General features: G+C 40.6%; 1 protein-coding gene across 1 annotated transcript in view; it reads left to right on the top strand.

Moving 5' to 3' along the window:
• Positions 1-12,500, top strand: part of LOC138965640 (receptor-type tyrosine-protein phosphatase mu-like) — a gene marked incomplete at its 3' end in the record, with an annotated part of 24,389 nt that overhangs the window by 4,390 nt on the left and 7,499 nt on the right. Inside the window, exons 4-9 of the mRNA XM_070337814.1 lie at positions 1,608-1,844; positions 2,032-2,218; positions 8,795-8,907; positions 9,948-10,288; positions 10,669-10,759; positions 11,015-11,094. Of these exons, the coding sequence (XP_070193915.1) occupies positions 1,608-1,844; positions 2,032-2,218; positions 8,795-8,907; positions 9,948-10,288; positions 10,669-10,759; positions 11,015-11,094 (1,049 nt within the window). The remainder of the gene's footprint in view (positions 1-1,607; positions 1,845-2,031; positions 2,219-8,794; positions 8,908-9,947; positions 10,289-10,668; positions 10,760-11,014; positions 11,095-12,500) is intronic.

Raw genomic sequence — 12,500 nt, 5'->3', positions numbered from 1 at the left:
AGTGCACTAGAAAGGCACTGCACCCAGTGCCGCCTCTTAGGTAACCATCCACACTTTAGGTGCGTGTGTAGGTGTGTGTGTGGGGGGTGTGTGAGTGTGTGTGTGTGTGTTTGTGTGTGTGTTTAGGGTCCGGTTGTGTGTGTGTGTGTGTGTGTGTGTGTGTGTGTGTGTGTGTGTGTGTGTGTGTGTGTGTGTGTGTGATGTGACAATATAGTATAGCACTTGTGTAATTTGGTAAAGAGGAAACATTACCTTTATCAGTTGATATAAATAAATTATGGACTTATGATCCGGGCCTGGACGGGCTTTGGTCAACTGTTTGTTCAGATTCAAAGCCAGGGTGGGTGGGGGTGGACAGAGTACACGTGCACCCCTGTCCTGCTTAACAACAAGGAAAATATGGGTTTGTTTTACTTTGGGATTTGGTAAGATGGAAAATTGTCAATTTCTAAGATGAGAGGCCCCCAGAAAGCACCATTTTTCTTCTTCGGACAATTTTTGCTTCGGGGGAGTGGCAGGAGTGCATGCTTCTTGTCCCCCGTGCAGCCTCGGGCGCCCTGCGTGCCCACGATTTACACTTTTGAATTCTAACTGCATCCCCCGCCCCTCCCTTACAAACTAAGTGATCAGCCCATGAGAGACGGCATACCCCCGTATTACCACTGCAGATGTAAAGATGGTGAAAGCGCAGGTGGCTAATTACATTTAATCACGTACAAACCTTGGTACCGTGAATCTCAACTTTGAGTAAGCGATCCAAACGTTCTGACAGCATTTGGACAATAAAGTAATGTGAAAAATGCATCTGGAAACATCAAGCCCTACGAGTATGAGACATTTCAAAACACTCACTTCATAAAGATCCGATTAAATCTTAACATTATTTCTTGACTTGAATACAGCTGGGTGGAAGGCCGTCTTTACACTGCCAATTCCAAAGATCGCTCAGGTATGCCAAAAACGTTACAAATTGGAAAATGTCAAAATGAAGGATTACTCTGTAAACCAGCCTCCTGATATCGCAAAAAGGTATGGAACAAGAACAAAGAAACTCAGAAAAACAAACAAAGAAAAACAAACAAAAAAATATTATCAAAGCCAACATTATAGCACTGTCTCGAAACTAACGCGATAGTCGGACAGAGTTGCGCCCCTGGAACGGCAGGTAGTTCCGTTTTGTGATTGCAAAATGGAACCGCATGACAATCCGCCCTTCAACTGCTTTACCCGCGTAGTTTGAACAGCAGACACAGTAACGTTTCCCTCCACCACTAATCTTCTCTCGTTGAGCCATTTTGGACGTAAACAAAACAACCGGAACTACCCGCCGACAGCGCCGCGGGCTATGTCAGGGACGGACAACTCTTATCACTTTCATTTTGAGACAATGCTATAGACAAAAACATAGAATCAAAATATTCACCGCTTATCTATTATTTGAACGATGGAAGTTTAGAGGTTCAATGAACATAAGAAACGTACAAGCTTTCCAAAAACCCACTGTTTGATGCACACACGCACACGGACACACTATAAGTCGTCCCCCCCCCCCCTCCCTCTAACCCTCCATTTTTGATAAAAAAATGTATTGGCTGTTTCATGTGCAGGGTCGCTCCGAATGGTGGGCCTGCAGATCTACGTGGAAGACCAGCTGTGTGACGTCATTGCAGAGAATGAAACAACAGGCAACACGTCATCTGTACGCAGTGGGTCCCCAGTACCCATCAACATCACGTGCAGCACACCACTCACTGGACGTTACGTCACACTGGTCAAGAACACCACCCAAAAAGGTCTTCAATACAATCCTGAAATAATAAGCGTATGCGAAGTTCAAGTCTGGGGTGAGTTAAAGCACCACTTTGTTTATTGTGTCCATGTCCATTTCACTGTGATAAAAACAATCACAATTGAACTAAAAACCAACATATTTTGTTTCTGAAATAATGTTGAAATCTTCACTTTCAAAAAGAAATGAACCATTACCCCATGCACTGTGATTTTTCCTAAAACGGAATGATTGTCCCTCAGGTAGATTGGACCCGAACCGATCAACAACACCAACAACAACAACAAAGCCACCAGCAAGAACAACAACAACACCACCAACACCATCAACAGAACAAACAGAACTTCCCTTGGCTGCGATAGCGGGGGGCGGGGGAGCCGGGGTTGCTTTGGTCATCACGGTCATCATTGTGGGCATTATTTGCAAAAGGTGAGACATTAGGGTCACTGTCAATCGAATTCATCATGATGGAAAGAGGCGAATAGAGAAGAAACGAAATAGAACAAGTCGCGTTAGGCGACATTACAACATTTAGTCAATCTGTCAAACCCACAGAATAAAACTGAACGCACTGCATTCTTTTCACCAAGACAAAACAGCTTCGTCAATCCCCGCGACAAGGAAGTCGCTCACTTATACTGTGCAACACGAAGTAAAACTGACATGCAAGAATAGCGAAATAGCGTATTGCGGTAAGCAGGAAAGCGCGCTTTTCTGTATTCTTTTTAAATTTCTGAGCTTGTTTTGAATACAACATATTATTAACAGCTATTGTGTTTTCAGCGTAGCAACAGGGCCTGATATTTAGACGAGACAAGTAGGGGAAGGGCTCCTAATATGGACCGGCTCCCAATATGGACCACCACCAACTAACGGCGCTAGAGCGCTCAAAAAAATTGTATTCGCTGTATTCAGCCTCTTTGGATAACTTGCACATGTCAAAACAGTTGCAGAAACACAAATCTCAAAACCGTTAGGCTTTTTCTCATTTTTCACTTTTGGCAGCGTGCACTCTAAATTTGCCGCCTAAAACGGACTCGTTTCTGTCTACAGCCAAAGCTTTTATCAAACAGAAATGGCTATATATGACAGCTTAAACCGTATTTGGTACATTTTAGCAGTGTTGACCCCGAGTTTCTACTGCAAACAAAAAATAATAGCAAAATCTCAAAGTATGTGTGAGTCCCCTAATATGGACCACCTTCAACAAATCGAAGAAAATAAAAGCTAAAGGCTATTTTCATTAATTCATTAAGAAGCTTGCTGGTAATAACCTTTAACTAGCCCTCGAGATTTAAAAAAAATGCAACGAAAAGTCTTCTTTTCGTGGAAGTTGATAATTTCACTTATTTTTACTCTGTTTTTGATAAGCTTCTTTAGTTTCCTGGTGTGCTTCAAATAATGCTCTCATCAACCCGAAACAGATAAATGTAGAGCATATTTTAATTAGGCTGACTTGTACACTAATTTGTATCATGTTATTTTGAAATATAGGGGGCATTTTACAGTGATTCGTGAAGGCCGCTTCACTGGTCCATATTAGGCGCCCAGGCTCCTAATATGGACTCTTTGTGATTTTTTCTGTATTTAATTTTTGCTGAATGTGTATCAAAGCTATTTTACTCTAATTAGGCCTAACGGTTCACCTAAGAAAGAAGGACTACCAAACACAAAATGAAACTTCTTTGCACGAAAACAAGCTAGTTATCAGCAATAAACAAAAAGTGGTCCATATTAGGGGCCCTTCCCCTATAATGCCGACGAATAAATATCGGACCCCATTGCTACGATGAAAACACAATAGCGTTTATATAGCTATTCTGACATTAAATTCTGTGTTACAATCATGTTTTTGTCAGCAACAAGTACCAGAATGGTCCATGTCGTTGATTACAGACGACGGTTCCCTTTCCGCATGAAGCCACGGAAATAACCGAACATTGAAAAACCCACGGACATGTATTACGGAGAAAACTCGAGATAACCGGATGTTTAGCATTACGTCAATATCCTAGGAATCATATGACGTCATGACGTATCATGCTTGCCTACGTATATTGTATGTTCGAAAGTCTGACTTCTGTTGGGAATTCGCGTGGTGAAGACTGCGGTAAATCTGTAGATGAATAAGAATAAAAAATAACACCCAAACACCAAAATGAAATAAATATTTCGGAGTGAAAACTCCTTCTTCAGTAATCATGTAATGGAATCAAAACAAACGATGACGTAAAAACAGAAAGGAAATTACGTAAGAATACAAATGACGTCATTCTAAAAATAGATAAAACACGTGCAAATTTGCTATTGTTCTCTCTCTCTCTCTCTCTCTCTCTCTCTCTCTCTCTCTCTCTCTCTCTCTCTCTCTCTCTCTCTCTCTCTCTCTCTCTCTCTCTCTCTCTCTCTCTCTCTCTCTCTAAAGTAAGCAGTAAAGGTAAAACGTCATATGTTTGCAAGCACATACACTTGAGCACACTCACTCCCACACGCACACACACACATACTTCCAGGTGTTGAATGCGATCCAGGGAGCTAACATGTTACAAGGCTGATAAGTTTATAGCCATAGGACACTGTTTATCTTGTTGATAGATAAATCTGTAGATGATAAGAGAACAAGGATTGTCTCAGAAGAAACGACTAAATGTTTCAGACCGGTAACTTCATTTCAACATTGCACTATACAATGTACGTTCTATGTGACAGGAGAGTTTGCTGATTTTGTGTTAAACATTGGAGAGATCGTCTGCTAGAATCAGAGATAGGTCGCTTCAGATTGCTGCTTCTGGAAATTTGCAAGGCTTGTTGCCTGTTAAAGAACTGGATTTTACACGTAATGTATGTCATATACAGTAAGCAACAACAAAAACACACACAAAGCAAATGGCATCGTCTGTCGACTAGTCACAGAAACAAACCTGGCGAGGTATGCGTGTACTTTATACACGTGGAAGAAACCGGAACCATGCGTCTTTGTTATTGACAATATGCTTTTGGATATTGAGAAAAATGGCCGACTTCCGTAGCATTATGCTTTGATGATCGGAAGAGACCATCCAATCACAGCCCCCGAATTCCCCCAGGTGTTCATCAGAATAGCTATATATCTATATGATTTTGGAATCAGGAAATGATAAAGAATAATGTATCGATTGGACATTGGATTTCCCTTCTTTGAGCCATGTGATGTCAGAGGCCTACAAAACTTCATATTTGGGCGTTTCAGGTTGACTGAAACTTCAAAGGAACTACAAAACACACGTCATGTGTTTGATAGCATGTGTGTGTGCTCGTTTAACCGTGAAAACAACAACAAAGTCAGTACATGACGTGTGTTTTGAAGTTCCTTTGAAGTTTCGGTCAACCTGAAACGCCCAAATATGAAGCTTATGTGTTTGATTGCATGTGTGTGTGCTCGTTCAATCGTCAAAACAACAACAAAGTCAGTACCTGAAAGGAATTCGATCGATACATAAATGTTATTTGCGTTTTTGACCAAAATATGACATTTTACACAGATCTCGACAGTCATTGTTCACCTCGACCGCTATCGCGGTCACGGAGAACAATGACTGTCTCGATCTGTGTAAAATGTCATATTTTGGTCAAAAACGCAAATAACGTATAAGATTAAATCCTTTTTGGATCGATTTCTTGAATTATAATCGTAGTACTAATTAACCTATTTGCGTTAATTGTGATCACATTTTAAGAGTAAACATAATATATGTATATATTTTTAGATTCAAAATTTGACGAAGAATACGATGCAATCAATTTTAAATCTGTTTGCGAAAACTCGATTTTAATGACAACTTTCATAAGCAAACACATTAATTGATTTTTAAGCCTCCAAGCTGATTTGCAATACCAAAGTCCGGGCTTCGTCGAAGATTACTTGACCAAAATGTCAACCCAATTGGTTGAAAAATGAGAGCGTGACAGTGCCGCCTCAACTTACACAAAAAGCCGGATATGACGTCATCAAAGATATTTATCCCCAAAAAAAGAAAAAAAAAGGCTGGAGATATCATACTCAGGAACTCTCATGTCAAGTTTCATGAAGATCGGTCCAGTAGTTTCTCGGAATCGCGTTATATATATATACACACACACACACACACACACACACACACACACACACACACACACGCACGCACATACATACACCACACCCTCGTCTCGATTCCCCGTCTATGTTAAAACATTTAGTCAAAACTTGACTAAATAATTATAAAAAGCAGCAGAAAGTGTGAGTGTGTGTGTGTGTGTGTGTGTGTGTGTGTGTGTGTGTGTGTGTGTGTGTGTGTGTGTGTGTGTGTGTGTGTTTGAGGATAACATAAAGTGTCAATCAAAAACTTTCAAAAGTTTCAGAGAAACATTCACTTGTATCAGAGACATAGATAGAAGAGATGCGAAGCGCTGTCTTCCCGCTCGCGTTATCTTCGCCTACGGCAGGGGCAAGTAATCCTCCCACTGGCGCCAAGCTGGCAATTGTTGTGTTTTTAAAGAATTATAACTGTTTCATAGAAAATCATAGATAATAAAACATGCAAACTGTTAATTATTTGCACTCAAGAGAAACAGAAAATCACAAGAAGAAGATTATTGCATCATTTGGTGATTAGAAGAGGAATCCTAAAGTAAGCAATTTCGCTCATTTCTCCTTAAAAATTTTTTATCCACACGCCAGTGTAAGTGAGAGAACCACTTGAGTGAGACTTAAAAGCATCAAATTTAATTACAGCGCGTCAAAAATTATACAAACAGATTAATGTATACACCAGTAATGCATTTGCCAGTTAAGGGAAAGTAACGTTGCGCACAAAAGAAAATATTAGCTCCCAAACATTGTCTCCACGCACAATGTAAGGTATGGACTTAGAACAATGGCCGCAAGAACCGAGGGAACTGTGTTTTTGACTCACTTGGGGAACCCAATCCTCTCAAATGCGTTCGTGTGCACACTATTGAAGCTACAGAATATGAATCAAGTTTACGTATCACTGATATCTCTCGTCTGAAGCTGGATATATCCAAAGAAATATGACAGAAAAGCACTTCAAATCGGTGTCAGAGAGCAAGCGAACAACAACTTACGTAGTACGGGATGATGGCTGACAATCGCGCGAGGTCACGCTGACCGAGCGCGGTACCCCAAGAGTTCACGCGAGCGGCCTCGCTTCGCATCTATATATATATATATGACTAGTGTCTGTGTGTCTGTGTGTCTGTGTGTCTGTCTGTGCGCGATGCACGGCCAAAGTTCTTGATGGATCTGCTTCAAATTTGGTGGGCTTATTCAGAGAGACCCCGGACACAACCTCATCGATGAGATATTTCAACACGTGCTCTCAGCGCGCAGCGCTGAACCGATTTTGGTTCCACCTCAGCTATTTTGGTTCCACCTCAGCTACCCGGGCCCCCATACCGACACACCATAGCCGCTACACCACATCACAACGCCAAAGTTCTCGGTGGATCTTTTTCAAATTTGGACACCGTATTCAGCTACACCCCGGACACAATATCATCGATGAGATATTTCAACACGTGCTCTCAGCGCGCAGCGCTGAACTGATTTGGGTTTTTGTGTTCATTTCACCATTATAAGTAACTCTTCCTTATCTTCTCCAGTGTTTGGCGTTTATCTCCCTTCCTTCGTGTGGCTTTCCCGTTTGTAACTTACTATTACTATTTTTAGAATGTCCACTGCGCTGTCCACTGCGCTGTCCACAACGCTTCCCTTGCACCCGTAAGTTGTTCTTACTGTCAAAGTGAAAAGGTCGAATCAATTTATAGCCACGCGAAAAATACACTCTCACCTATCTCTATATATTTATAGATACAGATATGCATATATATATACGGCTTCTCTGTGTGTGTGTGTGTGTTTGTGTGTGTGTGTGGGCAAAAACCTGTGTATTGTAGAGTTCTGTTTGTGATGTGGTCTAGCGGCTATTGTCTGTCTGTATGTTCTGGCATGTGAGAAGCCACAGCAGATAATATAGGGCTAAGAAATAAGCTCTAAAATTCTCAATCCCGTTTGACAGGACTTCGCCTTCAAAGGTGATTGTGGTGAACCGCCACGCTGTCTGTCTCTGTCTCGCGCCGTTCACCTCAAATTCCCGTTTCTGAGTAACTATTTTTAGAATGTCACTGCGCTGTCCAGAACGCTTCCCTTGCACCCGTAAGTTGTTCTTACTGTCAAAGTGAAAAGGTCGAATCAATTTATAGCCACGCGAAAAATACACTCTCACCTATCTCTATATATTTATAGATATAGATATACATATATATACGGCTTCTCTGTGTGTGTGTGTTTGTGTGTGTGTGTGGGCAAAAACCTGTGGATTGTAGAGTTCTGTTTGTGATGGGGTCTAGCAGCTTTTGTCTGTCTGTATGTTCAGGCATTTGAGAAGCCACAACAGATAATAATTATAGGGCTAAGAAATAAGCTCTAAAATTCTCAATCCCGTTTGACAGGACTTCGCCTGCAGAGGTGATTGTGATGAACCGCCACGCTGTCTGTCTCTGTCTCGCGATTCACCCCGGCGAAGCCGGGTATTCCTCTAGTCTCTTCAATATATGTCTCTGCTTGTGTGAGGTTCTGGGCCGTTCTAGACCTATGAAGCACGGTGAAAAGTACTCTCTTTTAGCGTGTTGACGAATTAAGTCGATTCTTGCTATTACAATTTGGGTCAAGTTTTTATTTGAAACGTTATGCTTTGTGTGTGTGTGCTTAATTGCGGGGGATCCGTTATTTGAGCGGCTGTCACTATAGATTCCAATGCAAAAAATCCTGAACTCAAAAAGTTCGCAAGATTACACAATAAAATGCCTTTTATGGAATGAAACATTTCAATCAACTAGCAGGGGTACCAATGTCCCAGTCGAGTACAACTAAAAGCAATGTCGTAATATTATTTGTTGGAGAACTTACATTCCATCACAAGCTTAGAATTATTGATTATTATATTTGAGTTTGTGTTTGTTTCTCAACAGGAGAAAACGTGGTAACACTTCAAAACGTGAACCTGATGTTGAACTTGATACACAGGAGCCTGTTTACAATAACATTTCTACAGTTATTTCGAAGAGGGATCCTCCAATCACAGGTTGATACTATAGAATATTCTGTTTTTTATATTTAATTTGTTTAGATTGTGGTTGTTTGATATACACAATGCTTGTGTCTTTCTTTCGGGTTTGCTCGACTTGACAACTTAACATTAATGGTATTCTTCGCCTCTCGTAAACCATAAGTTTCAGGCTTCAGACCCCCAGGTTTTGTCATAGTTATTACAAACTTCTGTCGTTTAAACACTTACCACTAGACGACATTAGGGCTGCTTTCCCCGCAAAGTGAGCGTTTTTCAAAGAATTTATATCGCGTCGTCTAGATAGGTATCAATCTGGCGCTAGAGGTAAGTTTTGAAAGTTCGAAAGCACAGACATTCACTTACCTGTGTTGTTTGGGGCGTTGAATAATGAGTGTCGTTGTGCCCATATTTGCGTCATACGCGCTTTGCTGTCCGATAGCGGACGTTGCATTTTGATCAAGGGGCATTACTTACTTTAACTTGAGGAGTATAGTAAGTACTGTACATGCAGTTGTTTACCTTTATTTCTGCTTGGTTGTGCGTGTCCACATTTCTACAATAAAGTAAAATTCCTTCTGAAAAAATTCAGGTCATTGCTGCAGTTTTTTTCAAAGCCAATGAAACGAAAGCAATACGACTCGAGTAGACTTAGCAGGTGCACACAATACGCGAATGACTGCAGTAGCCTAGACCAAAGCACTGAAGCGCGTGTACAGTTTGCGTGTGATAATTTGCCACGCAGGAGACCTGTATGCGCCAACAAACTGTTTTAAAGGCCCCACACAGTGTGTTCCATCAGGTTTCTATCTATGACTTTTCGTGAACAACTTGAATCCTTTTGTAAACCTCCTGCTAGGCGGAATGGTGCTTTAAGTTGATTTTAAGAGTACTTGACTGTGAGGCTGGTTGTCTTCGTGGTATGATAAACTGACCTTTGAAATACACATAAACAAATAATACGATTTTTGTCCCGTATAATATTATTTGTTATGAAGAATACATCAAACGTTTACAGTTCACATGTCCTGACGGTTGCGCTCGTCCTTTATCTTCAGAGCCATCCAACAATTCGTCTTCGGAGTCGATCCTACAAGTTGTCAAAGCCAAACAGGAATCTAGGAAGGAGCATAACACAAGAAATAAAGCCAACGAGACGCCCTCAAAGCCTTCTTCATCCCAAACAACCATTCAGTCAAAACTTCCTCAGGACAATGCAGCATTTGTCCCTGAAGGCGAAGTTACCAAGGACGGGGTTCCATTGGCTGAGGAAGACCACGTGTACCAGAATCGCGAGGAAGTGTACTCTAAATTCCGTTGCTTAGCCCCTCAACTGGACAGCGTCCAGACCTATCTGGCGGACAGACTCGCTTCTCAACAGCTCTGCTATGACTTCATCGTAAGTGGATACAAACTCAGTTTAAAAGTCTCGGCGTCTTTGTGACAGCAAATACTAGCATTGTCTAGAACCGTATCATCAATGTAATCGGACTAGGAATTGACTGACAAGTTTTAGAAATGAGAATGTGATTTTTGTTAACAAATAAATTATGTGACAATTAAGAGTGTCCCCGTCCCATCCCCGCTCCACCCACCCCCACTTCGTACCCCTGCACGCATACGACACACAGACACACGTATTTGTTTTCATTAGTTAGCACTAGGTCATAAACGTTTGCTTTCTACGTCTGGTTAAATGTGCACACAAGTCTATATTTCTTTTTTTAAGTCGATCCTTCCACACTTTTAAAAGTGTTTTGCATGTCTTGTGTTTTGAAGGAAATTCCAAAATTTATGAAAGACGAACCGCAAAGGGAGGGGCTGCTTCCAGAAAATAAAAAGAAGAACCGATTTTCCAGCGTCATACCATGTACGTATTCCTTTCAAGTCTTTTTATACTCGTATGCTTTTTGTTATCCGTACCATAATGCGTTTTAGGCATAAACAAGGAACAGAAGGAACATTTTCACACACGCACACACACACATAACCAGCTTGTATATTCATATCATTTATGATTTAAGTTGAGTTTCCATTTATCTCGTCAGTAACGACAAGGGAACGGTTTACTGAAGTGAACTATTTGTTTCATCATATTTATTTTTTCTTTGTTTTTGATATGCAGACGACAAAAATCGAGTTTCCATACACGATGGTTTCACGGAAGGTTTGGCCACTGACTATGTCAACGCTAGCTACATCAGAGTAAGAATATGTTACTTTTAGTAATGGGTTAGTTTTTCAGGTGAGGATAGTTTACTGACAAGAGAATTTCATATTCACACGAGTTTGAAAGTATCGGTTCATCTTTGCTTCCTTTGACACTTTGTCTTTCTTACGTTCTGTTGCACACACATGCATGCAGTTGTAAGTGTATACTATTATGTGCATGCATGCATTTGTGTTCTTAATTTAGTGTCAAAATTGGAGCACGGGGGCAAAGCATGTAAGTATTCAAATAAGACTAGTAACACGTGTTTATAGTCATATGTGCCTTCCTGTCTGTATATAAAATGGTTAAACTAAGATCCCTGAATGCGAACAAATGTTAAATTGAAATCCTTAATTGTGAACAAAAAGATTGTAAGTTCGTTTTACAGTAGTTTTATTGAGTCTGTTGGAACTGTTGGTGTTGTTTGCTGGTTTGGCGGTTTGTGCACCAAACAAAGGAACGTTCTGGACAGACGTGTGAGAAAGTGTAGCAAGATTGTGAGTCAGAGACAGCTGAATTTGACTGAGATGTATGAAAGAAGAGAGGTGCAAAGGCTCATTGCGAATGACAAAACACATGTACTGGCCCAGTATTATGAACGACGGCCGTCGCGCCGACGGTTCCGTGTGCCAAAAAATAAAACTGTCAGGGCTAGTAAGAATTTTATTCCATTTTTCATTACACTCTTAAACAAACACTAATGTTTTTGTGATTCAGATGCTGCTGTGTTAGTTTTTGAATATATTAGTAGGAATTTTCCTGTGAGGAATTGCATGACTGTGCTGGTGATTGTTAATCTTTTACATCTTAATGGTCTATATTGTAGTTAGGATTTTCAAGCGGAATTATATGGAATGTGTGTGTGTATGACTCCTTACATACTTGTCTTACATCTTAGCAGCGAGAGATTTGTTTGCAAAGAGGTGTTTAGTTAAGGACAATATTATTACTTAGTACATATCTTTAAATATAATGCTCTTGTTGTAGTGTTTTGTTTGTCTTTATGTTACATCACCTTCTTCTTCTTCTTCTTCTTCTTCTTCTTCTTCTTCTTCTTCTTCTTCTTCTTCTTCTTCTTCTTCTTCTTCTTCTTCTTCTTCTTCTTCTTCTTCTTCTTCTTCTTCTTCTGCGTTCGTGGGCTGAAACTCCCACGTACACTCGTGTTTTTTGCACGAGTGGAATTTTACGTGTATGACCGTGTATGACCGTTTTTTTACATGCACCAACACTGCAATTTCTCCATGTGAGATGATAACGTTAATTTAATTTGATTGATTTGGTTGACTTGATCAAATGTAAATGTGTGTATTGGGGAAAGAGAATATAATCATTGGACAGAACATAGGAATGGGGGTATCTTCTTCGTCCTCCCCTTCTCCTTTCAAATTGGAAAGAGATG

This window comes from Littorina saxatilis, linkage group LG4 (genome assembly GCF_037325665.1).
Source record: "Littorina saxatilis isolate snail1 linkage group LG4, US_GU_Lsax_2.0, whole genome shotgun sequence".
NCBI lineage: Eukaryota > Metazoa > Mollusca > Gastropoda > Littorinimorpha > Littorinidae > Littorina > Littorina saxatilis.
This window is presented reverse-complemented; position numbering and strand designations above follow the sequence as displayed.